This window comes from Lineus longissimus, chromosome 12 (genome assembly GCF_910592395.1).
Source record: "Lineus longissimus chromosome 12, tnLinLong1.2, whole genome shotgun sequence".
NCBI classification, from domain to species: domain Eukaryota; kingdom Metazoa; phylum Nemertea; class Pilidiophora; order Heteronemertea; family Lineidae; genus Lineus; species Lineus longissimus.
Genome location: NC_088319.1, coordinates 15,609,962 through 15,637,160, shown reverse-complemented (window position 1 = coordinate 15,637,160; position 27,199 = coordinate 15,609,962). Strand labels below are relative to the sequence as shown.

Genomic DNA, 27,199 nt, shown 5'->3' with positions numbered 1-27,199 from the left:
CATCCGATTGGATTCCCCTCGATATCTTAGCTAATGAATTGATTATTTCCCATCGGGCTAGCTTCATTAGCTGCAACGTAAGCAGAGTCAGAAAGTTGTGCACGCAACTTGGTTTGCTGAGAGTTTGCTATGTTGGCTGTAGTTCCTTGTTCAACCTGCGCGTGATGCGTGAATTGAGAGATACAAGCCAAAACAACTCACTAACGAGTTTGTTGACGCCTTACGTCATAGCCTTTACGTAGGTTGAGTCGGTTTGGATTTCAAGTGTGAACCGACACTTTTACGTGATTGTGTATCTGCACTGAAGAGGAGCCACGTTGTTTAAATGTTTACGTCAGACTCGGCTTTCATTGGGATGTTTGAAATGGAAACGTGGATATACTTGTTCTAACCATATCATAGAACAGTCGTGGCCGAACACTTTGTCTTCATTTGATTTCCAATCGCTTCAGTCTCGGTTGGCTGCTAGCTCAGAGAGGCGGAACATCAGATTCAGAATCGATCATTTTATTGTGTGATGGATTTCTTCTAAAATCCACACCCGATTTGGCATATTTTCGCTGATTTTACTATACTGTACAGTGGGGTCACGATAGATATTGGTATTCGGCGAAATTCAATGCTCTCGGTATCAAGCTCAAAGGCCTCCAGGTATATCATTTTGATTTCGTTTGATAATGCCTCATCTTTGGAGTGTTATTAAGTGAAAGTAATAAATCGTCCAATCGAAACGGTCGAAAACATATTTATCATAAAGGATAGTAGGATCGAGGCGTTAATATAAACAGGCTAGATAATGAATCTCAATGAGTGATACGTATTTCAATGGCCGGTCGAAACATTAACATTCTATCATAAGATTGAGTAAAAAATATCACGTTTTCTTTAAAATTAATAAAAAAATAAGGGTTGATAAACAGCCTTATAGTTTCATTCTAATGGACATGTGGGAGTTGCAGATAGTGACAAATCGATTTTATATGAGGAAATGGCATGCAGGCTAGTTGAAAACATTTAATTTCCGTCACTCTAAAAGCACCTCACGGAAACAAATGCAGTTTTCTGGATGTGGATAATTAAACAACGAATTTAAGTTTGCGCGCGACTGATTTGAGACCTTTCGATCACACGATACGGTAGAACAGCAATGGAACGAAGGAATACGTCCGAATGCAATGCGCTGTTTGCGTCGACTGTTCAGAGGAAAATAATCAGAGGGATTCAACCGACACTAGAGAATTGGGAAGCAGTGGTCATCATTGTTGGTTTCGGAGTCTTCGCCATCATCCTTGCCAAATGTTTCAGTGCTATTCGGCAATACGTATACGAAGACAAGGTAATTATGATTACATGTTAGAGGCCTGATAACGATGTCGAACAATTGGATAGCCGTTCACGTTGACGTTTCGGTGGCTTTGCGAAAACTCCCTATGTTGCGCAAAAACGTCCACCGTGTCCGACAAAATATCCTTTTACCACTCTATAAAACAACTGAATATCTATGTTCCTCTTACCGTACATGAAACATGAGTAAGGGACCGTGTACAAATCAGAATTTTGAAATTTTAGAAAACTTCTGAAATTCATTAGACCCACTCCTCTCCCCTTCGGTGTATCGGAAGATGTATCGGAAATGTCATAGATTTTTAAGAACAAGTTTACTTATTTGATTTCAGACGTTTTTTGAAATAATTTTGTACGCGATCCCTATGAGATGAACGAGTATATACATCAACTGCCTAAACAGTTCAATTACCAGAAAGACATGATTTTTATTGATTGAACGCGCATAATCAAATCTTGGGTTCCACTTGATGCCTCCCTGTTTCTTCTGATGTGAGCTACTGAGCATACTGGGACGTTCAGAGGTCTGAAAGCTATGTAGTGTCAGTATTTTTAGGGTGAAGAAGCTAAAAAGTGTCACACGCCACACCCTGTTTATTGTTTTCCAACAGGATAACCTAGACACACAGTTTGACGCTGGGGGTAAAGTGTCCATCGGATTGACAGCCACCACTATCGTTTCTCAGTGGACATGGGCAGCTACCTTACTCCAGTCCTCGGCCGTGGCAAGTCAGGTAAGGTTTCTTCTCACCCCCACCAGCACCATCACACGTGGCTCTGTTTCAAACGATTGCTATGTCACCTAACTAAGGCCACATCAAACCATTCATCAATAAAATCATAATCGACTTCAGCAGTATCCTCATAATAATCTTCCTCACCCTCTAAAGGCGATTCCTGAGCGAGTCTTCCGGCACGGCAACGAAATCAATGCGAGTTCACATCAACCTTGGTTGGCTTCCAAAGTGGATAAAATACCGGCAGTATTATTGAGACGCGCTCTGACAATTAAATGATTATATAGAAGACAAATCAATCCGTCTCTTGTATGATAGATTTTCTGTCAATGGATTCTGGGCCGGTTTATGGAGACATTAGACAGGTTCGCAACCCTTGAGATCGACCAAGTATTGGGATACGATGGTCTGGGATGTCCTGTGCGAATCACTCGTAAATCCTGGTTGTCTTGGGTGTGATGTGGCCATAGGTGTGATCTCATTAGCTACTTATGATATTCACACTTTGGGTCACTCTGAGTGTTTGATTTACACCTCATTAACCCTATTCAAGATAGGCCTTGGCCTTTGATCTTTATTGCCCTATTTTGGGAAGCTCCACTGTTTTTTTAGAAATCCGACCTTTCCGGGAAAAGTGGAAGAGTGTCGGACTTCTTTCGGATAAATCAGGGAAAAAGTAAGAGAAACCGTAAAGCGTTAAAAGCCTCCCACTAGTGACATGATCACCTCTTGATGTTCGCCAGATTTCCGTTTTCTCGCCCAATAGACGGTGCCGCGTTTGTCATTCAGGGTTGATCATAGGCACCTCCGTTTTGGCGAGATGTTGAAATCCAATAGCCATTAGAACTCTTTCCAAACGAAGTGAGTGAATGCCAATTTCAAGGGTGGGTGTCTGTTCTTTGTTTTTCTAACATTATACTACGTGAAGGTGTAAACTGAGCAAGTAATTATGTTTTGTTTGGCGTTGGATTTCTCTGCCACCGGAGGCCAACATTTGCGTTGTGGATTCTAACAAGGGTGTAATAAGAGGCGCAATGAATACTTGCTTGGAGTTCGTTGCTGGGTCATATTCGTCTCCGTTGAACAATCTCTCATTTCAAACCTGAAGCCTAGTAGCATAGCACTTATTCGGTAATTTTAATTGGTAAATAAGGCACATGTCGAGGAAAGCGTTAAGGAAGGTTTGAATAATATCACATTGACAAGTTACGTAGGCGTATTATCTTGTAAAACAAACTGCTCGATTTACGCGTAAAAGAATCCTGCAAAGTCATTTTGAAACGTATGTCTGATCGTAAACGGAACACGTTAGTTTGCAAGTCCTCACTATTTCCTTACAAACGTGAAAAGTTCTTCCAAACTAATGACATGTTGTTACGACCTGTGTACAATTGTATAGTAGTGATCTATATAATTATACACTTTGATATTGCGGTTTGTCAATACCTGTACCACTGCCAAATAATTAAGACTAGGAGGGAGGTAATCTTGAGCGGCAGTCATTCTAGAAGAATTTTTTTTAAATTCTCAGCCCTGTTACATAAGAATATGAAGAAGCGACCCTGATGTTTTAAAGCTATTTCTCTCAAACGCAACCAGGGAAATATCGAATAGCACACGTCCTTCGTGTCACGATATCATTATCTTATAACAAAGAAACTGGTGTTTATCACCTTCAACCCGGTGATTTGAGCAGCTCTCTTATGTTCAGTTTCATCGATTTATGAAAGTTATGATGCTTTCTAATAACATGGTCACGCAAGTATTTTTTGCCCGTTTCCAGTGCGCAAATACAAGATGTAGTTCAAACACAAAAATAGGTTTTTATGCATGTACGCTGTAGTTTTATTATAAGAAGAAAACCAGGTTTTTGATAATGAAAACTAGTTGGTTTTTTTACAATCAAATCAAAGAAATATAAAGAGAACTGCTCCACGAAAACTGCAAATTAGTTATTTTTTATCGCAAATAGGTAGATTGGAGCTAAATAATATGACAACTTTTCTTTACAGTTCGGTATCAGCGGTATCTTCTGGTATGCGGCGGGCGCCAGCATCCAAATCCTTCTTTTCTCCATGCTCTCCATCCAACTGAAGATCCGTGCTCCCGGTGCCAAGACCTTCTTGCAAGTGGTCAGGGCAAGGTTTGGCAACAAGACTCATCTTGTGTTCTGTGCCTTCGCCCTTTTGACCAATATAATCGTTACTGCTATGCTGATGCTAGGCAAGTCCATTTAGATTCAAACCAGAATCAAGTTTGACAACTTTGTCAGTCTCCACCCTGGAGGAAATGACCTACATGGACCCCAATCGCCGAGGGCCTTACCATATTCATTTTAGCGATTTAATTGAATTATACCCAACATGTTCCAACTGCCAAGTCTTGTCAAATTCATCGCAGATTCTTTAATCAACTTTGACACAGTTATGATTAATGCATTATTAATTCATAGAATCGTGATACCTCTGTTTACACATTACCGTCCTGGTCGATTCGTCTTTGTTGGACTCTCCTTTGATCAGAAATCGAAATAGGGCATTGTGTTTTACTTGCTAAAAACCTCTAATTAGACAAAGGTTATGCAAAAACCGCTGATTAGATGGTGAAGGACTGCATTCCCAAGTACATGTACATGTATAAGAGTCGTCTAACCAGCCACTCCCTAGAGGCGCTAGAGATAAAAGTCGCTAGTCTTGGTACACTTCAAGCTCTCATCCCATTTATTTTCTGCAGGGGGTATTGCAGTCTTGACAAACCTGGTAAAGGGCATGAACGTTGAGATGGCTACCATGCTCGTGACGCTGGTCATCGGAAGCTATAGCTACATTGGAGGACTCGGAGCAACATTCTATGTCTCGTACTTCAACACTGGTATCATCTTCATCACGACGCTGGTGTTCGTGTTCAAAGTGTACCTCGACCCTTTATCCGACAGCAAAGTTTATGGTTGGTGTTTACTTAACTTATAGAACTTCAGTCGTTTATGATCGAATTGCTATCAGTCAAAAGCTGGTGCAATGGATGCTAACTTCTTCTTCAGCGGCACCAGTGTTGTCCACGTGTCACGAGGGTTATGCGCCAATTGGGTTTATTGGCCGAGCAACTCCGTCTTTGGTCAAAGGGAATCTACTCGAGCTGTTCATGATCCTCACTTGGCCGGGGGGGGGGTCTTTTTGTTTGCCCAATAGCAAGGTTACTAGGAACCTTGGTTTTTGTCGCATTCGAAGGACTATAGAAAGAGCCAAGAAAATTAGTTCCCTGAAAGCCACGCCGTTGTGGTAGGAGAAAATGTCACCTTGGAAAAACTATTATCCGGCCCTAACGGGATTTTCGTTAGAGATGAGACTCTTCTTATATATCTAATATGTCTTATGGAATTACCAATCAAGTTCAATGACACTACGTTGCTTGCAGTTCAAGGTATCAAAATGGTCTTGACTATGTCCCCATTGTTGAAACTTATTTTCTTGTTGCAGGTAGCGCCAACACGGTCTTCAGTTACCTGAGCTGCTCAGTTGGCCCTGAGGGAAATACGGACCAAAGTTACCTCACCATGAGGTCACACTTGGGACTTGTCTTTGGTATCATTAATATTGTCGGTACGTAATAAAATTGGGAAGCATAGATTCACAAGCAACAGATATCATTAATATTGTCGGTACGTAATATAATTGCGAAGCATAGAATTACAAACAACAGCTAGACATGAGGAGAAAAACACTTTGCCAATTAAATCGAATGAGATAAAACGGTTGGATTTCTCAATGTCGGATAAATCAGGGAAAGGTTGGAGAAAACGTTAATGAGTCGGAAAACACCTCCTAGTCCTATAGTGAATGATGCTGCCGGCCACAACATCATGACTAACGGATAGAGGACTTATCCTTATATCATAATTAAGCCCCGCCTGGCTGATCAGTAAGAACGCTGCTTCCTTTCGCAGAGTTATCACTGACTGAACCTTCAAATTGCATATTTTGCTTTTAAAAGGGAATTTTGGTACGGTGTTTGTGGACCAAGCTTACTGGCAGAGCGCGGTGGCAGCCAAGCCAAAAGAAGGTGTCTGGGGCTTCCTGGCGGGAGGAATGGTTTGGTTTGCAGTGCCTTTCACCTTCGCCACGACAATGGGTCTGGTATTTGTGGCGATGGGTGCAGAACAAGGCCTTCCACTTCTCAGTGACGATGACATCAGCAAAGGTATGCTGAGAGGAATTCATATTGCTTTTTTCAGAACCTTCGATGGTGTGTTCGATTGTTTCAGATATCTTGCCCCTTCTCTTTACGATACAGATTCATAACTATCTTGCATATCGCCACATTTCCCACTAAGAATTTTGAAAGTGATGTTGTTAAAGAATATTTGATATGGAACTTATCACATCAGAATATAGATAGTTTTTTAAAAACATTGTCCAGGTTTGGTTCCTCCCATGGTTGCCCAAGTCCTAATGGGTCGCAGTGGTGAGCTGATGATGGTACTGATTATACTGATGGCTGTGACCTCAACCGGTTCTGCGGAGATCATCGCCGTGACCTCGATAATGGTGTACGACATCTACATGATACACCTAAAGGTATAAAGTTATACTGTGACCTCTAATGAAAGGACCAGCCAGCTTTGGCTTATGAGACGCTCTTTACTTTCAAACTCCAACCTCTAATGCCAGGTGCCTTGCGAGAAGGCAGTTTGTACCGGCCGCATCGGAAAGAAGTTACCAGCCTGGTTGAACATTCAACCTTCCGCTTACGACGCGGACGCCTTTACCACCAGGCCATCGGGATCGGTTTAAGTACAAAAATAATGTAGTTCCCAACATCCCGAGTTTCTCAGTTCGTCAACTCACCAAATTCAACAACAAGTGATCAAAAGGAAAAGTTGTTTTTGTTGCTCTCATTTATCTTGTCCTCCGCGTCGTTTCAGCCATACCGCTTGACCGTGGACACGAACAGCTGTATACTGTGCGGAAAGGGCAGAGGCCGCATGGCAAACCCTCGAGACAAGTGTGTTTGCGAGAGTATGACTTTCTGTGCCAACTGTGAAAGTGATGATCAGTAAGTGAAGCTAAAGACCAGGATGCGGTTTAATTGAATTTCAGAAAGTTCATTGCCAGTAACTGAACTTGACAAATAGACTCCCAACATGAAGTGTATTTTCCTCCTTGCTATAAGGTTACAAAGAAAAACATAAACAAAATGGTTAGCCTCATTTACAAGAAGATTGCAGAAAACAAACAGAAGAATTGTCTGAAACAGTTATCCAACGAATCCAGTCCAGTCCAACTAAAGAAAGTGTTACCAAAATACTTCGTCAAAGCAAGTATGAACAGAGAACTAACTGCTGGTGCATGGTGCTCAATTTGTATATCGTTTTAAAACAGATTCTGGCCAAATGTGAAAAATCTCACTTTCGTAGCAAACTGAGCACTTTGGAACGAATTCCATGAATTTTGTTTTTTCTCATTAAACACCTTTGTCATCAGGGCTCGGAAGGTGTGCAAACGGGCGATCAAGCCGGACTTCAAGTGTAAGGTACACGGACCGTACCGGGTGTATATCCAATATTTGCGAGGCCTGAAGAACTGGTGTTTGCTGTGGGTCACCGTATCCATCGTTCCGCTTACCTTCTTACTCAACTCAATGCAGGTAAGACACTCAATCTCCTCGCCTCGTCAGTGGTAACGGTTGCTTAGTGATACAAGAGTTCTTTTGGTCCGCAGCAAATGCTATGTATCCTCTTCTCATTGGGAGATTGAAGAAAACTACGAGTTAATCGGGATTTGCTTACATAAATACAACGGCTTTTAATTTGCAATTCAGATTTCACTTGGATGGGTGTACAACTTCATGGGCGTGTTGGTAGGATCGGCAGTAGTGCCCATATCACTGGCGATGTTCTGGACTCGGCTTAACTCAGTAGGAATGGTCTCGGGGGCGGTCGCTGGAATATTCCTCGGGATAGTAGCCTGGTTGGCTAAGTCGGCCATGAATTCGGGAGGCCTTTCTGGAGACGTTTTTGTGAAAAATACAGGTGAGATATTAGTCTCAAATTGACTTCATTTTTATGAAGTACGGTAGTATAAACTCCGTCAAGGACACACATGGAACTGAAAATGCTGCCTTTGATGATGGAGGTGTTTCTCTCCATAGCTCGAATACGAATATGCTATCTGCCAGCCTGGAATAGACTGTCAGTCTCCTCACAGTGAGCACTTCTTGCACCGATCGTGCATCCTACGTGAGGATCGATGTGCTTGCGTGGGAAAACTTTGCGTGGAGCTCACTTGTTGTCCAGCGAGAAGTCATCGTGAAATACCCTACTAATCTGAAACTTCGACGACCCTGGCAATGACGTTACTATCGTACACTCGTTAGATAATTCCATGAGCATGTATGACGGTTAACTTTGTAGCCATCTTCAGTCCAATGGTATCATTACTGTCACTGTCAATACATTCACGTTGACGCTGCTGCTTGCTTTCCTTGCATCTCCGTCAATTTTTCGTCTAGGTGATTCGTTGAGCATGTTGACGGGTAACTTGGTCGCCATCTTCTCCAGCGGCATCATCACAGTCATTGTGACCTTCCTTACAAATCGTTCATACAACAAGCACATGCTGACAGAGATCTGGGAAAACACACGTGATATTGACAACCCGCTGTCCCCTTGGACGGAATTATATGCAAGGTAAGGTATCTCTTGATTCGAAAATACATGTATATCGATCACTTGAATACGGTACGAGGTTTTGTTGATACAGTTATCGCCAGTATATGATCGTATAAGCTGTATTCGACTCCCTGATCTCCACTGTTCCAGAGCATGATAATGTACTACTGAGTCTCGAACGCCTGGGTTCTTCGTACCGTTGTCGTTAGGCACAGCGACGCATGTACGGCCTCATGTGCACATATGCACACAATGTACATTTTTGAGTACAAATCTCATGCTCGCTTTTTTCAAGAGAATTGAAGGTTACTGGTGGCCATCACTTGGACAACCGACCGTCACTGGCCGAGGTCGAAGAGACGTTTAAAAACGCCAAGTACATCGCCTACGTTGGAGCGGCGCTAATCACGTTTGTTTTGGTAGTTTTGTGGCCCTGCTGCATGCTCACGATAGACGTCATGACCCAGTCGCAGTTCTCGCAGTGGGTAGGTTGAAGAAAGAGTCCGGGGTTTCCCAAACATGTTTACCGTTACCAAGAGTTTAATGGGTTTTAATAGTACCCAATTCATAAAACACATTTTAAAGCTGCACTTGGGAGTAGAATTAGATCCATCCATGGACCCTTCAATGATACATGCATGGACACTTTTGCCTGTGTACCCGGTCTTACTTTGATCTTCATCTGGTTGCTGTCGTCCCCAAAGAGTCCTTGTATGTCATTGTATTGCTACCAGCTGCATGTAATTCGCATTCAGCAAACTGACCGCCTTTGGGCCGGACAGCTTAGTATACATGTATATGATTTTATCCCCAGGCTATCGATTCAAAGGTCAATTTCCCGATCCACTTTCTTCATTCTCTTGCTCTAGTCAAAAATCACAATATTTCTGTTTCAGGTCTATTTTTCAGTGGGCTGGACTTTCATCGCCGCCCTCTTCATTACCGTTATGCCTCTCATGAACGAGTTCATATCAATCCGCGGGGTGATACGCACCAAGCGGATGGTGAACGTACTAGTTGAGCCAACGTCAAAGAACAGCCGAAAGGAAAGTAATTCACAGCCTTCAACGAGCGGAGTGACAAAGAAGCGCAATGGGGTCGGGGTGATGCCGTTGCAGGGTGATTCTGTGCGTAGTTTAAAAGACGTCGGGGATTATGGTGAAAACTTTGAAATGAGCGAAAGTTCGACAGGCGCGCATACTCCAGTATTCCCGTGATCACTGATCGCTCTCGGGACTAGCTTCCTGCGCACCATGCGGTGACGATTACATGTAGAATGACCGAAATCAATTTGAATTTTCATACAGTATATTTGAAATATATTTTATTGTATTCAGCCGTAATCATTATTTGTACCCACGAAAAGTATCGGGTTAGGATCAATAGAAACGATAAACGTTTTGATAGGACTAATTGTGTGCGATGCAAAACGATTGGCCTATATGTAACATCTTCTTTCTAAACCCTATGGTCTGTTATTCCTGCCCAAGACTTCAATTTAATTCACGTTGTGTTTATAAATCCTTATCCAACTCCAGTAAAACTGGTATTTTTTGTATGTAAACATTAATGCACTGTGGTGTTGAAATATCTTCCTACTTTACACATTGAATATATGCGTCGATTGAAATAAAGCTGGCGTCAAGAAAACTTAAGTCATCCTAGTCGGTTTCTTTCTCCCGGGTCTCCAGTTTCCTCCTACTTACAATCCCAAAAATATTATTTATAGATGATATTGTCCTAGTTGGCGCTCAGCTCTCAAGGCAACATTTCTTTTTAACTACAATTCAGTATCAAAGCTGAGTCAAAGTCCGAGTCGTCTTCAATTCATTATATTCTCGCTATAGTGTTTCACTCCGCTTGCTGCTTCAGATATTCATCTCGCATGGCCGGTATAAGGCCCTTGGTGAAAGCGATGTTCAAGACCTCCTGAGCGGTCTCTACGTTTGGGTACTGGTAGAGCGCCCATTTGAGATATACTAGGAACTCGCTCCAGTCCACTTGGCCATCACTGTCCATATCGATCGCCTGAAGCGCCTTGTACGTGTCCGAGCAGCGGTAACAGGAGAAGTAGGGCGCCATAAATCCGTTGTAGAATGTGTCGAATTGCAGCATATCGTCGCCGGCTACGCCTCCTTGTTCTCCCTCCTTCAAGTCAAATTCTTCCCACTGGGCGCGGATCTCTTTGATGAGTTTCGTGGCGTTGGCGCTCTTCAGGTCGACGGCTTCAATGGTATCTCGCATGTGCTCGGTAAGTTTCCCTCCAGCCCGGTCGAAGAGCATGGCAATGCCTGGTGCGCTCATGTACTCTTCTTTCCTGTAATGAAATTAGTGATTTGATTCCAGACGGCGACAAAAGGAAATATCGTTTATCACTGCGCGCTGTTGACTCGCTACAAGAAGGTGGTCTGACGGCATGAACAAAATATGTTGACTTCACTTCGAATTTCATGATAATCGACCAAATAGTCAAGATTGAAATGATATCAGCAAACTCTTGATATGCTGTGTCTACAATATTTAGCCGGTTGAGGCTCGTCTTTTACACATAAGCGTATTAATTACAGGTAAGATAGGTATCCTTCAACTGGTTAAATAGCTTCGATACAGCGGGCTCACATGGTTTTTGCACTGGCCTGATGATCACGACAACAAGGTTTAACATTACCTTTCAGTTCTGAGGTCCTCCAAAATGAGTTCCTTCATCTTGTAGGCCAAATCAAGAGTGAACTGCGGGTCTTCTCCGAACAAGTTCTTCAGGTGTAAAAGTATCATGTCCGGGGAGGCCATGGTGGTGATACGAATCGGAGCCTTCTCGCCAAAGAATGCGGCCAAGTCGAACTCTTCGGGTGTCAAATCAAAAACAAAATCCGTAGCTCGGGGGCCGAAGATCGGCTGCTTGTTGTGGGGTAACATGCCGGTTGTAATCTCTGTGGCATTGATGGCAGCTTTTCGTAGATACGTGCAGTTGTATTTCTCAAGGACCTTCTTGTTCCCGAGTCGGATAAGATTCATTAGGGTGACACATGACGAGGCATTGCCCAGAGCCGCTCCCTCGGCACAAACGCTTGCCCAGATTCCTGTTGAGCCATCTATAAGACACTGTGGGGGCAGAAGGATAGGTTAGGATATTTTTGTATAGCAACAATCATGGTTATATCCAAGCATGTTCCGCCTGCAATCATGGACTATTTAGTAAGGCATCAGATGGAACCCGACTGTCTGTCGACCATGAAGGCATTTTCTCATGTCGCACGGCGCCTAATAAACGCCAATTGTGGATGTGTAGAGTTATTCAAGTACATCAGTTTTGGCATGTACACTTCTGAGTTGCATTCTAAACAAACGAACAGCGGCCGGGAAACGGGTTGACATAAAAACACGAGCAAAAAGGAATTCGCCACATGTTGGCATCTACTAGAACATGATGATACAAACCTGGAGGACAGTTGCATCGCCGTAGCCGAATTTCTCGTGTACGTGAACAAGCAGTTGCCCATCCGCCCAACCGTTGTCCTTCATAGTCGCACGAATATGCTTGACCCACATGCCGGCTTCTTCCGGCAGAGACTTCCCTCTTGGCTCTTCAAACAATATGCCAAAAGGTCGAATGTTCTTGGGCAGCTTTGCAAGGAACTCCACCAGTTCGAAGACACGCTCTGGGTGGTATGGCATTACGTCAGGGGGGTCTCGGATATTCAACATGACCTGAAATGACACTGAGAGTACTATGCCTGCTGGATCACTATAGTAATGGTATTCTGTGCAAGTTTCGAAAGCGACATTCGTATAATGGGAAAACGCGAGCAGAATTATGGTATTCTGTGCAAGTTTCCAAAACTACATGTACATGTACATTCGCATTAATGGGAAAAACGCGATGTTTTACCAACCTTGGTATTCTTGCCGAGATTATCATGGCTCCACTTGATCCATTTCAAAACCAGGGCGCACATATCAGCCATGGTGAATTTCCCAAAGTCATATGTCGCATCACCGAGGTCCACCTCGAAGATAACGTTGTACATGCCAACTGCCTTTAGCTTTCTTACACTAATTGGGACAGCTTCCGTGTCAGGAACTTTGTTTTTGGCTCCTGAAAGGCAATTGGTTAGAATAGGGAACCATGCCGGAAAAGAAAGTAACAAGGTGTATTATTCGTTCCTGGACTCGTGCAGGTAGCCTACTCATGCATAATATATAGGCCTATCATAATGCACACGGCAGATGTACTCCATGATTAAGAGGGCAGATGCACTACGAGAATCCGCTACATGTGGTCATGGTGCCGCCCTTAGAGTGAATGCCAAGCTATAACTACAATGTATACTCATTTTATAGCCAACAGGCTTGTTTGATGCGACGAGTTGGACACCTAACCACCATTCTCTAAAATACGACAATCGAACACAAGACATGTGAGAAAACAGACAGTATAGTAATCGTATCGAATCATGATCATCCCAATGTTAATCAAATTGATCGCTCTTCTACGACAACACTGACCTTCGGTTATCTCAGAGAATGCCCACAGTCCGTAAGGGTCTTCACCACGCTCCATCAGCTCTTTGATAAAGTCATCGTCAACACGAGTCATATGAGAGAAGGCTGCCACAACAGTGTGTTTGAACCCGCACTTCTTGACCTCTTCGTAGATCGCCCATTTTGCCTCCAATGTGTGTCCCCTGAGTTGCCCCACGGTGCTTTCCCGGATGGAGTTGTCCAAGACGAAGATGTCAAGGTCACGAAGAGCCTGGTACTTGGCTGTTGCTCCGGCGGATTCCTCCAGGTAGTTGGCTGCTCGCTGTTTCGTGGACTTGGCCCCCATAGTTCTGCTTGTATCGAATCAACAGGAATCATGTATGAAAACACAATACAGGCTTACTCTAACATGAAGTTCAAAGCACCAGCCTAGTCTTAATTACATGTACTAGCATATACCCATGGAGCGGGCAAAGTTGAAATGTAATATACATTAGTTAAATGGGCACGATGATTGAGCCACATTAAATTTCTAAGGTTACTGAAGTTTTATTAAAGGTTAAACACGAAATGAACTGCATTTAGGGACTTATTGCTGCTATCTACATGCAACCCCCAATAGATTGATTGGAGTATGCTATTTTGCACAATGCATTGAGACCAGTGACAGCAGGTCCTGTTCCAAATAAGGCCCTCACATGTCAGGCATATTACCTACCCACTCCCGTACCCAATGCCACTGTCGGACCAAAGCCAGGCGCATGGAGAGATGCAGAACGCAATTCAAACTGACAAAGAGCAAGCGCTGGCCACTGTACATATTTTGTCCATCCTGGCATAACTGTTTATTGATACCCTGACTGCATGTTCCGGTAGGCCACTCTGCAGTAGTATATGCCACAGTTAGTTGAAGAAGAAAAAATGTTGGTTTTGGCCTTTTGCCAACAAGAGGAAACTCTGCGTTTGTACTTACGTGTTTAGTGGACTTCGTGTCTCTAACGATTATGATTCGGGAAATGATTTACTATATATACTTATGAATAATCTGTCACATAAAATCCCTCCATTTACCCATCATATCGATGCATCTGATCGCTGCCCTTATTATTTACCATTCAAAGGTTGTGGTCATGAATATACTTTAGATTTACATAGTAATAATAATGCACAGTCGCCAGCTGCATTTCATCATTATGACAAGGCATTCTGTCCTAAATGTACAGGAGCATAATGCCCGATGTCCACGATGACTTTTTCTATGAATATCTATTAACAAATATCTAAGTTAGAAAAATATAATTACGCCCCGGTGTCCATGGCGTAGAAATCTACGTTCTTTTCGAACATGGCACCCGTCCAGTCGAGACTACGACGTGCGATGGCCTCGTGCGTGGCCATCACAGCTGTCGTTTAGGCAGCTGGCATGAAGATCGACGGTGACTGTCGGCTTTTTCGTCTGCAGAGCATCTTTGATTTGCTGCCATGCTATCTCCACTTTAACACGATTATGGTGCGCCGGGTCTCGAACTGCGTAGAGGACATGTTGTTTGCGGTATTCCTCTATGAGGACCTCCACCTCTTCTTGTTTCCAAACCATGTTCGCATGTGAAGTGCAGCAGTTAGAAAGTTAGAAAAATACATCTAAGTTAGAAAAATACATCGTGGAAAAATACATCGTGGACATCGGGCATGCCCTTCTTGGAAATCAAAATCTATTTTAGGAATATGTATGCTGGCTGCGTGATTCAACATACCAAATCACTTTCTAATCTTTTTTTAGGGAATGGATACGGCCAGAAAGCAAGAAGCATTTCATCGGTCATAACTAAGTTTTGATCAGAACAATAATTGCCTTATGCACTGTGCGAAAATAGAGCAATTTGCTGAGTGCTTTGCTACACCTTGGAGTAATTATCTTGACAAGATAATTACTCCAAGGCCACACTGATGGAATGGGTTCATTATCGATAATGCATTGTCTGCAAGCTGAGCATTGTCAATACATTGAGGGTCAATGTTTGATGTTCAGGCTTCTTTTTCTCCTTGTTTGAAATATCGACAGGCGGAGTATATTGAAAACCACTGGTTAAGCCATGATGTAGTTGTTATTGATTGCAAAGCAGTTTCAAATTAGTACATACAGGTTTTAATACATTGTTTTGCAAAAATATGCTGGACCTGAATTTTTTGACCCACCCTGTCTACGGATTCCTGAAAGAGTTCGGAAATAAGCAGAGTTAGAGAGACGAGCGTTCCGGGCGCATCAATCGTTCAAATCAACACCTCACACAAAGAGATTTCGAAAATGACTGCCAATTCTTTCGTCATAATGAAACGAATTCAAAAGCGTTTGTGTCTCAGAACAATGCGTTTGTGTCTCTTAAACTATTGTCTCGTGTATAAACGTATCTGTTATCGATGAAATTTACTGATTTATCGATGTGTTCCTTTTATGTATGGTTATCATAAAAATGGTATGCCTCTTCGTGGTCATATTGCTTACAATATCATGCATTAGGTGTCGGTACATTTCATAACATTATGGTTTGATAAGTCAGCTCCTGAAGAAAGACGGACTGTGGTGAACATCGGAAACTGTAAAAAAGTGGGTGACGTATTGAGATTTTAGTTGGTTGAGTCAAAATTAACTGGAGATCTAACTTCCTGTGCCCAGTTAGTAAGCATGTTAGCTCAATGCTTTTCATGTAAATCAATGCACATGCAACATGTCAACGTGATGTTGTGAGTTAACATGCTTTCTTACAACCGCGGGCCCTGATAATTATATCCAAGGAGGCAATTCATCGATAGCCTAGTTCCTGATGTTCTGGAGTCACTGATGGAATATGCCTGGTCGTTGGTATTGGAACGGATCGGCTCGGAACAGAGACGCATCTGACCGACTCACGGAAAGGCAAACAATGTCTTGAGGATTGCAGAGCGCGTGAGAAAACTCACTTTGGTCCGAGAAACGCCATTTTTGTGCTTAGAGTGTCAGAATTCTGAACGAAAGGTGACATTTTGAATTCTTCAAGAGACACTTGTATATCATTTTTCATCAGATCAAGGAATTGACACGCAGCTCATGGTTTTGGTGCGACAATTATTACCCCTATTAGGTATCATTCTCTAGATTTTAAAATTCCTCAAGCATCGACACGTACATGTGTTGATCAGATAGACCTGGCCAAACTGCATGGTGTGATCACTCAGTAATGTTACAAAGTCCTAGGCAGCCAGTGTCATCGTCGCTGACCGGCTTTGGTTGACACCGTGAAAAAGCATTGGTGCGGCCACCCTGAGTACATGAACCTTTGGCTGAGTTCAGATTCTACTTCAGTGCACGCTTTAAAATAATTTATTTGCAACCATACTGCCGGAGACTGGTCACAAGGAGGAGAGGAGTCATTGGATAACGTATATGATATACAAGTCACAATTCACATGTCACGATGCAGAAATGGGAAAATAAACGACTATTGCCAAAGTGAGTATGAGCGTTCATGTCTCATTTGCATGTTCCACACGCCTGCATCGTGAAAAATGACTCGTGACAATGCGACGGACTTCAGTGTTGATTCGGCCTAATGATGATACACCCAGGTATACAGGTTTATCATCGGCAAAAACATGACGTTTGGTGTTGGTCTCCCACAGAAACGGTCCCAGAGTAAAGCAACAGGTTAATCTAGAAAAGCAGAGGTCTTAAGGCGGACCCCTGTGGTACTCCATAATAGGCAAGCGGCTACTCGCATACGGAGTATTGCTGAGATGTCCCGACAAATATGAACGAAACCTCTCGAGTGCAGTTCCTTTAACACTAAAAAACATCCAAAGTAAAGATATTGGTTTAGAGTAATCCTTATGTCGTGCCTTTTGGATGATATGTGTCTTATAGAACCGCCTGATCCTATTGGTGGTCTCGGAAGACAGCCATAGATCAAACAGTGGTGGATTTAGAGGGTGGCGCATATGGGGTGCGAGCTTCCCCCTTCTTTAGAGCAACAATTCAAACTGCTTCTAAGTTTATCAGATGCGGAGATGCTTGGAAATTTTGGCACTTAGATTTCAAGATATTTCTGGAGAGGCCTTATACCCACTAAGTTTCCAAGCTAACACTGGTGAACTGCGCTGATCTCCACCCCTTCCGAAATTTCTTGATCCGCCACTGTCAAAGATATAAGTTTCAATCCGAATGTCATGAAATATCACTGTTATACATTTCAAAATGTCAATCAGCATAAAGGATTTCACTCTCCCGTCAAGGGAAAAATAGAAAGACTGAGAATGCACTGTCCTAGTATCTTCGAAGCATACATGTTTATATATTATAGGAAGAAAAGAAATGCCAAATGCTAGTGATAGTATTTGAGCTATTGTTGGTCACAATATTCTTCTACAGGGCCGAAGGAGACATGGAGACACAAGTGAGTGTTTCTCTCCAATTCGACTTCTAAGCGGAGGGACAGGAGATTGTGAAGGGTTCGTGTGCAGGACCGGAGAAGCTAACACTACCCGTGATCGTTTCCCCAGGATTCATTTGATGGCCTTGGCCGACAGCATAGTGGTTTGAGGGCCGGGCTCGTCGTCGTCGTCGTCGTTGACATCTGCAATAGCATCAAATGGCTCCAAAGGCATACGTGCCATGCGATCGTTTCTGATTTGAGTGACATCAACAATGGCGTTGGATGACTTTAAAAGCACCAGTTTTGTATCGTACACAAGTAATAAACTGGCTGAAGAATACTCGAAATCGAAATCCCGCTCTCAATTAGAATGTTCAGTTACTAGTGCATCGGACTGGAAGTCTGTGACCTTCATTCACGACCACTCCTCGTGTGCACTTCACTCATTCAAGTCGTGGTCCCCTTGTATCAAACGAGGCCAAGGGATCAAATCGTTTATGATTAAACAGGTAGGTTCTTAGTTTCGCAGTGGTTCCATTGACCAGAAATTTGTGTCAAACAGGGTGGTGAAATTTAGGGGTTGGGGGCGAAAGATTTGAAAGGCACTCCTGCGTAGTTCATCTCACCCCATAATTTCACCAGCCCATCAAGGTTTACGACCCGGTTTCTCAATTCCTGACGGCCCGTAACCTTCGTAATAATCACCACTATAGATCAGAAATGCTGAGACGAAATCTTTTCCTTTTGCGAAAACGTTCGTTGATATCTGGGCCTGCACGGTTGTTCAAAACAAATTGTGTCACTAAACTCGGGCTTTAACCTAACTCGGCGTTATCTCCTTTCGTTAAGCCCTTACATGTAGACTTAACGCCATAGTTAACGCCATGTATGCAGCGTTAGTGACAAAACTGGTTTTGAACAACAGGCCCTGCACTTGAAAGGCAATACGAAGCACGAAGATCGATTCTATCCAAGATGTCAGAAGTGAGGTTTGTCTTGCTGTACATATCATATACCACATATACCAGATAAACATGTGTATTTAATTTTTGGCTACAATTTATTCATTTTAGCATCTCATGCCCAAAGGTAGGTTCCTGTAATCATATCGTAAGGTCGCAGAATAATTCCTTTCGATTAAAGATACTCTCCAAAAAAGGATATTCACTACGAACAAAAATAAAAGGAATAGGACTTATTCTGTGATGATGTTTTTTCTACGTTTACTCTGGCAGATGGCGAATTAGCTAGAGGATATAGAAAGGATGGCGGGATCGACATCCCTGTCCAGAGCACATTTTTCTCACGAGCCGTTATCTTATGTTGCATGGAAGATTTGTTTATCGTAATTTCCGTTGGTCGAAAAGTCTCGATTGCGACTGGGCTTATTCCCGGAGAAAAACAAGGGAAAATGCTATATAGTATCACAAATCTATTCAAGTTGAAATTAGCTGTCAAAGCGTCTGCTTTAACAGGGACGAACATCCTTTTTCGTGTAAAGGTGTATGAAAGCGGTAAGAGGAAAATAGTATGGCGGGTTTATGGAAAATCTGGGAAACTTGTTGGTCGACTGCAATTTGAGGGCATGCCAGCTGGCTATCATGAGTATCAAAAACTACTTTTTGGAAATGAAAAAGTCGGAAAACAATGGGCAGTTATGATTTTATGTCGCTCTAAAATTGGTGAAAAAGGGATGGGGTGTTTTCTCGTGCTATTTAGGCTAGCGTTTGACAAGGGCATCAGTACATTCATCTTAAAATGGCAAAGGGTATTACTTTACAGAAAGAAAAAACATTACCTGAGGATAATTTGGCTTAGCCGAGGCATCCTTGTATTGCCTTATTACCGACGAAAAAAACCTTTTTATTACTCTTATATCATAACAAGAGAAAGCAATTTCCTTAAGAAGTTTCTGACGCTAAGTGGAGCAGAAAGAAAAGGGCTCCTGCTCTTTAGGGATATGAACATGCTAGAGAATGTCGACCATGAGATTATTGAAATAGAGCTCCGTCCCCGGCATTCCGGTGTCGGGTTAGTACGGATACCTCTATGTGGTCCCCTACCATATCATCCATTTACAATGGAGAAGATAGTTGATCTACCTCACCCAAGATTTGTCCATGCAGTGGACGAATATGGAAATCTGTTGTTCATTCCAAGTAGCGACATGCGCATTCAGGTATATCGTTTGATATTCTAAGGTAGCCTAATACCATTAGGCCCCACGGGTGGCTGAGTCACCCACATTCTAAGGCCGCTTTGAGATCGCTCAGTCACTCACCAGATAGTGGTAAACGCAAACGCACAGGATTCAGCAGGATGTTCCAAAGTGCGCTAAGGCGATCGGTAACTGGTGAATACCTCTCGCTGAAGCACATGTATCTTTAAACAAGCAATTTATGCGAGGTCAAAAAAATCTATAAAAAAACGCCGTAAGATGACGATAATATCGTTTGAAGATCAGTTAAAGCACCATCGTATACTGCACACGTAAACCACATTCGCAGATCATGCATTGCATCATGTATCTGTTTTAAAAGACGCGCTATATTGATAATGAACTTCGTTTTGCTTTTCTCTTGAAGGCAAATTCAATCATTTTAAGTTCCAGAAAGAGATTTTTCTAAACAAGTTTGCTAGCGTTGCAATATGCTACTACCATCTTGGTGTCTTTCTTATAGTTTTTAAGCGAGAATTCGATAAAACTAACAATCCCGACTTTGATCTTGATTATGGTAATGATAGGCATCATGAAGGAGCTGGTATTGTAGTAACGGCTGACCAATTTGTCAAAACAAAACTTACCTTTCTTCACATAAGAGGGGAGGCGAATGGAAAGCTGCAGTATGTTTTAAAACCATTATTTCAACTCAAAGTTAACGTAGGAAACGTACATGTTAGCGATGAAAGAAACATGTTGCTTCAATTTGGTAGATCTTGGAAGGAGTACAGTATCGAAGGGACGTTTCTTGCAAATGTAAGAACTAAGCAGAAAGTCGATTTTTGGATTCGGGACTTGGCAGTCCGCGGTAGAACCGCGTTACTGATGGCACAATGGGGCAGCAACCAGGCCTCCTTGGCCATCTTCATTGGAAAGGTACGCCGAAGTAGGAAAATAATTGAAGTCCTATTATTACCAAAATTGATTCCGCTCCGAGTCTCTGAAGTTCATCAAATCAGTGATGTTCTTTGGCTGAAAAATTCCTTTTTGAGATGGGAGGAGGGACGTTCTAAGGTAAGCGGACGGACTGCCGCTAACAGGTACAGGAACCAGCAGCCATTGTTTGGCTATAGTTCGCATTTGTTTTACCAGAAGCCATCTCTGAAAGTATGCCCTGCCCCTGCTGATACGTTTCTGATGCTTGTCCGAGCCTATGGAAAGAGACAGTATTATATTGCCAAGGTTCCTCTGTGTGGCAAGTTGTACTACGCTAAATATCAACCAGAACTTCTCAGGAAATCAAAACACAATTGCTACTTAATGTCGTATGACGAGGATGATAATCTTCTTTTAGTGGATCTTAAAGAAGGAACGAGAATAGAACTATATTCGAGAAGTGGCCTCTAGGATCCACAAGGCTATCCCCACACTTTTAGAAACAAGGGTTTTTAAGCTGAGCTTTTGAAAATCCTTTATTGTATTATTCGGCCAACACAATTATGCGACGGTGGAGGTTTTTCAGCGAAGTGAAGACCCTTTGGTTTTTTTAAGAAACTCGAAAACATTTAGGGGTTTCTCATTTTACAGAAAAACCTCAGTCTGCATGGAGGGTGCAGCTTTGTGTATGTCATGCAGTTAAAAGGAGAAACCGTCATTATCGTCTCAGTATACTGTGTACGGGGTAATACTTATAAGCACTCCGAATCATGGCCCTACACAAAAGTCAGCTGTGTGTCGAAAACTGCATATATTTTGTCTGTCCTAAACTGAATTTCCCTCCTACACATTGCGGTCTCATAAGGTGTCTGACAGGACAAGTTCAGTTCTTTTGCAAGCTTGAATCCCGCACTGTCGCTGAAAACGGCCATAGTTATTGTCGGTTGAGGTTCGGGAATGGTGTCTAAGAGTTCCCTTAGCAGGCCAGCAGCGATATCACCGCTGTCGGCATACAGTGGACCAATCCGGTAACCTTCGTAAGTCGGGTAAATACAACCGTAACCAACCACCTGGTCAGCAGCCATTGCGACCGCGACCCTCGACTTGTTCTTATGAGCGAACCATAACCTGAGAAATCTATCACGGGGATTGATGTAATGGATCAAGTTATCATAGGCAAGGACGCCATCAAAATGCCCCTCCTCGTATGGGACGATGACGTTGTAATCATTTTCAGTCCGCGACAAATATTTTGCTTTGTTGACCTTTCCGCTCATCATTTGGAATCGACAGATTTCGGCCGTAAAACCTAACCGTTTGTTAGCCTCAATTCTGTTTGGCGCCGAAAATATCATGAAGTTCCTGTCCCCGACGTGCTTCAGTCGTTCTTCCCACAAAGCATGTCCTATTCCTCGTCCCCTGTATTGCTTGTTTACAATGGATAACCCGCCAACAGCGAAATCGTCGCTCCAGTTTATGGCTGCTGTGAAGCCTGAAACAGCAATGGTTTTCGGTTACTATAATGTATAAACTCTCATGTATCAACCCTCAGAATGCGGGCCGTCCATTTCGAGTCGTCATCCTGATCGTCTTGCCGAGTTGCGACAGGACGAGGCCGGTCCAATGCGTCCGAAGTGTAATGAACGATACGTTCAGAACTATGAGCAGAAAGCCGATTCTGCAGCTCATGCATAGGCCTATAATTCTATTCTTAAACAAAAAAGTTCCACGGATGCAAGTTTTTACTAACCCGTCCTGTATCTATTATTCACAATGTGATCTTATTTCTGTTCCTGAAAAGTTGTTTTCAGTGTATTTTCTCCTTGAAATCGATCACTTCAGGTACTATTACTGTGCATACCTAGCTAAATTAGTGTCTAGTTTCGTCTCTGATGACATTTATTTCGTAAAAATCGCTGTTTTTTTCTAAAAAGGTGTTTTTGTGGTCATTTTGGCTGTTTATTTAGAGGGTACGGTAGGAGGTCATCGTTCACTCGATAACTCTTTTTAAAATGAAATAAAAGCGTTTTAAGATACATGATATGAATTGATATTAATATTCGTTAAGTGGGATTGTTGGTGGACGTTCATTGTTGAACAGTTGTGCTGGAATTACGAAAATATATCGATATCGTTGAGAGTTCATTCATTAGGGGCCTGTTCTCAATTTTCCTTACAACGCCTCTAGCACTGGGCAATTGCCACCATCTTGAAAAGCAGTGCCGCGGATGGCTATCGCATCGCCACTACGCATGAGAACACGATGGCTGCCCTGCGCTGCATTGATAGTTCGTAATAAATTCACATAAAAACACACCAGAAGATCTCCGATTTTATTTACAAAGATCATATTTTGTTATTTATTGATAAAACAAGCCATTTTACCACAGCAGGTGACACATTAGGCCTGAATAAGACTTTATAATTTGAAGTGGTGGTGACGATGCCGATATCCAAGATGGCGGAATTATACCAGTGGTCAAATCTCATCTATTTTGGGTAATTGCATCATTATTTCTTTTTGTGATTGGTGATTTGTAAAATTGAGAATGATTGAAAAATCAGTATTTTTTCACCCAAAGGCATGAGTGAACATTTGATAAGTTTATTGTGATTTAATTGGTAATTTGGTCGACATTTTGACAATTATATTTAGCAATATTTCGATAAATGCGGACCTGCTTCTTCCTCTCTTCGTAGTGACGGTGTTTCGATAACTCAGGTCAGTTTCACGGCAAAAATAAGTGGTAGTTTTGAAATTCGAATGTGCATTAAACATGACACACCAACTATGTACAAAATTGCTAACAAACTGCACCATTTGTCAGTACACCACATGAAATACAGAGATATGTCTTAATTCTAATCTTTCATTAGCGACACCATTTCTTACCCGAGTGCCTCCTTTATTCATACATCTTGTACTTTAAAGGGAATGGCCCGCCAAAAAATGGGGAGTTTTGGACGGCCCGGTCAAAACCTTAGGCGGGAATAAGGTTTCATTGATAAATATAAGGAGTTTCAAGGCCCCCAAATCACTTGTAAGGTTCAATAGATACTGGCCTTTCATTGGTTTACCGTCTGCGTATCATTTACATACTCTCATTTTGAAAAATATGACAATATTTACGATCACGTTATTGATTTTTGCAACATTTTCGGTAACGCGCCCCTTGCGGATCTGTAAGGTACCATTCGGATGCTTGAAAAATGCTTCGTCTCGTCGATTCGCTCGCGGATAAACGCATCAGGTTGACGGCAGCAACTTTTAATTGTTGGAGACAGAGAAGGAAGGAATATGATTATCAGTTTGATGAAAACTTTGCAAAGTTTCTTCTTGGGACTCGAAATCCATACTACTATTCTCTCCATTTTCCATTTTCTCCTCTCTCCAACTCACTACTATCGCTATTGACTGCGTAACATACACTAACATTCTTTCGCTATCATTGCTAACTTCATTTACTAGAACACTGGCCTCTTTGTAGCCGATTATGTAACCCATAGTGGAAACACCTGACAGCGCCGCCCGGCATGATCCACGTGCTACTGGCATATTTATAACTCGTAGTAAATATGGTTGTAAAAATATGCAAATGAGATGCCGTATATGGAAACCATGACGTCACTAAGCAGTTCTTATTTCTGCTACGGGTGGCGCTGTTGCTTGCTTCTGGAGGCGCTATTCAACCTCTTTTAACTCAAGATACCCATCTTTGAATATTTTTAGTATACCAAGTACTACAATGTCAATGTATTGAAGTCATGTTCTTGTAGTGTTATTGGCTTTCTATTATCTTGTCAAAATACCACTTGGTTCTCGCAAAATCTCAATAAAAACAAATGCTATTGCATGTATTGCATATTCTAACAGCTATCCACTATCGATTTATCCATCATCTGTACTATTTGTCACAAAAATGTTATATTATGTAAATCATATTTCATTACATAATGCACACTGCCAATTACTGCTGAACCATTCATATGTCATTTAAATAAATAATTTTCAACTTTTTAAAACCGTCTTATAGTACTGTTCTTGTCACAAACTGCACCATTTGTCAGTACACCACATGAAATACAGAGATATGTCTTAATTCTAATCTTTCATTAGCGACACCATTTCTTACCCGAGTGCCTCCTTTATTCATACATCTTGTACTTTAACTCAAGATACCCATCTTTGAATATTTTTAGTATACCAAGTACTACAATGTCAATGTATTGAAGTCATGTTCTTGTAGTGTTATTGGCTTTCTATTATCTTGTCAAAATACCACTTGGTTCTCGCAAAATCTCAATAAAAACAAATGCTATTGCATGTATTGCATATTCTAACAGCTATCCACTGTATCGATTTATCCATCATCTGTACTATTTGTCACAAAAATGTTATATTATGTAAATCATATTTCATTACATAATGCACACTGCCAATTACTGCTGAACCATTCATATGTCATTTAAATAAATAATTTTCAACTTTTTAAAACCGTCTTATAGTACTGTTCTTGTCACTTAGCTGAACCAATTGCTCTATAGCATGAAATTTCCAGAAATGCCCCAGGGACTGAAAAGTGCTGTTTTAACAGAGAGGTGTCCTAAACTGAGAAGTCGAGTTGAATGGAAACAACCAATTTGGAACCAAAAACTACTGTCCTTATTAAAGAGGTTGTCCTCAATAGAAAGGTGTCCACAAAAAGTAGGTCCACTGTATATGAAAGTACAAACCCTGGTACATGTAGTGACATCATCTACTCCTCGATGTGGACACCTGCAAATGCAGCGACAATGTCACATCAGTTATTTAATTCATCGTCCTTTGTGCAGATTGCACCACCCATCAAGCATGTTGGTGACGAATAGTGTCGCAGCATTTCGTCACCGAGCTTACACGAAAATGCACTGTCATTCATTCAGCCATAAGTGCAAGACTGTAGGGTTGTTTCCAACCAAAACATGTTCGAAATGTGTCAAGCATTCGGAACACCCAAAGACTGATTAGAGAAGTCAAAATTGAATGGAAACAACCAATTTGGGTCCAAAACCAGTGTCCTTATTGGAAAGGTTGTCTTTAATAGAGAGGTGTCTACTAACGGAGGTTCCACTGTACATAATGTAGGAACCCTGGTTGTGACATTGTCCACTCCTCCAGCTGCACACCACCAAATCCACAACAATGTCACACCAGTTATTTAGTTCATCATGCTTATGGTCATTGTACTTTCATCTTATGTAAAATGTAACTTTTTACACGGTTTCAATAAACGATTTGCAATTTGTAATTTGTAAATTATAAATTTCACTAATAATTTGACGCCGCCAATTCCACTGGTCTTCGAAATACGTAAGCTACACTGTTGACGACTATGACACTCCTCACAAACCACATTGTGAATCAGACGCCGATAGGCTTGTTACATGTATAGTTGGTCCATGGTTCCTCATTTGAGTGATGAAATACAGTCAAATTACATGGAAGGGATGAAAAATTACACAAAAACTCACCTACAGGTTTACCATCTACTAGCGCGACAAAGATACCTTTCGGGTCAAAATTGAAATAGACCTCGTGGTCGGAGATTGTTTCGTTCCAGTTTTCTGCATTGGCGAGACGAACCAATTCCTCCCATTCGCTTCTTTCCGTTGATTGACGCACTACAACTTTAGTTCTAAGATCTGAAAGAGATGTCATGTTATAAGAATATCGAGTTGAAAGCACGTGGGCAAGTTTGTCGGCTCTTTAGACAAGCTCGTATGGACTGCGAAATCTGCCTATTGTCTTGTATTCAGCTGCCCTAGTACTTTGTATCTCCAGTGGGAATCCATCCCTCAGATGACCACATTCATTTGATGTCACATTGAATGGTTTATCACCAGTATGATTCCACATTCCTCAGATGAGTTCACATTCAGGGGGCATCCTAACCTAACCTGACCCCCTGACATTGTGTGCATTCGTATTTCCCGCGTTAGGAACTATGAACCATAAATGGTGGCGTTCCTCCAACATCCCTCGAGGTCAGGACTCTCCATGCGTTTGCGTCACCGCTATCGAGCTCGTGAGAGACTTTAGCGATATCAAACATTGCGGGTCAAGATGATCCATCATCACCTACCGAATTTCGAGTGGTAACTCATTCTAAAGTGTTCAAACTGATAGCACTATAACTTGGACAGAGCGGACCGGACTGTTGAGAGAGGTCGAGGTCGCGCGCTATGAGTTGGGGACTATTTATAGCAGCCATCAATTATCTTACGGCAGGTGTATTATAATGCGGCTTCGCCATAATCCATCCAATGGCATGTGGAAATAAGACTGACCTCAATAGCTCCCACTTGGGGTGTGTTCTTTTATTTCAATAGCCCCCCCCCCCCCCCCCCCCGACTGACCCCCGGGTGTGTTTATTATTCGAGTGGGGAGGGGGTAATATGAGTGTGAAGACCACTGCCCCCCCCCCCC

General features: G+C 42.2%; 3 protein-coding genes across 3 annotated transcripts; 1 reads left to right on the top strand and 2 right to left on the bottom strand.

Moving 5' to 3' along the window:
- Nucleotides 1-1,138: 1,138 nt before the first annotated feature.
- Nucleotides 1,139-10,069, top strand: LOC135496466 (uncharacterized). The gene is made up of 13 exons (XM_064785799.1): nt 1,139-1,336; nt 1,956-2,078; nt 4,094-4,304; nt 4,815-5,027; nt 5,558-5,680; nt 6,072-6,278; nt 6,498-6,655; nt 7,003-7,133; nt 7,562-7,724; nt 7,899-8,109; nt 8,589-8,766; nt 9,044-9,233; nt 9,645-10,069. The coding sequence occupies exons 1-13, from the start codon at nt 1,148-1,150 to the stop codon at nt 9,963-9,965; spliced, it is 2,418 nt and encodes an 805-aa protein (XP_064641869.1). The 5' UTR covers nt 1,139-1,147; the 3' UTR covers nt 9,966-10,069.
- A 216-nt stretch (nt 10,070-10,285) lies between these two features.
- LOC135496469 (uncharacterized) lies at nt 10,286-14,317 on the bottom strand. Its single transcript, XM_064785802.1, has 6 exons — nt 14,204-14,317; nt 13,255-13,580; nt 12,642-12,844; nt 12,187-12,456; nt 11,417-11,850; nt 10,286-11,065 (listed from the first exon to the last, which is right to left on the bottom strand). Exons 2-6 carry the CDS (start codon nt 13,574-13,576, stop codon nt 10,600-10,602), a joined length of 1,695 nt encoding a protein of 564 aa, XP_064641872.1. The 5' UTR covers nt 13,577-13,580; nt 14,204-14,317; the 3' UTR covers nt 10,286-10,599.
- A 5,075-nt stretch (nt 14,318-19,392) lies between these two features.
- On the bottom strand, nt 19,393-27,026 carry LOC135497228 (holothin acyltransferase-like). Its single transcript, XM_064786992.1, has 3 exons — nt 26,856-27,026; nt 26,245-26,415; nt 19,393-22,225 (listed from the first exon to the last, which is right to left on the bottom strand). Exons 1-3 carry the CDS (start codon nt 26,875-26,877, stop codon nt 21,510-21,512), a joined length of 909 nt encoding a protein of 302 aa, XP_064643062.1. The 5' UTR covers nt 26,878-27,026; the 3' UTR covers nt 19,393-21,509.
- Between the last annotated feature and the right edge of the window lie 173 nt (nt 27,027-27,199).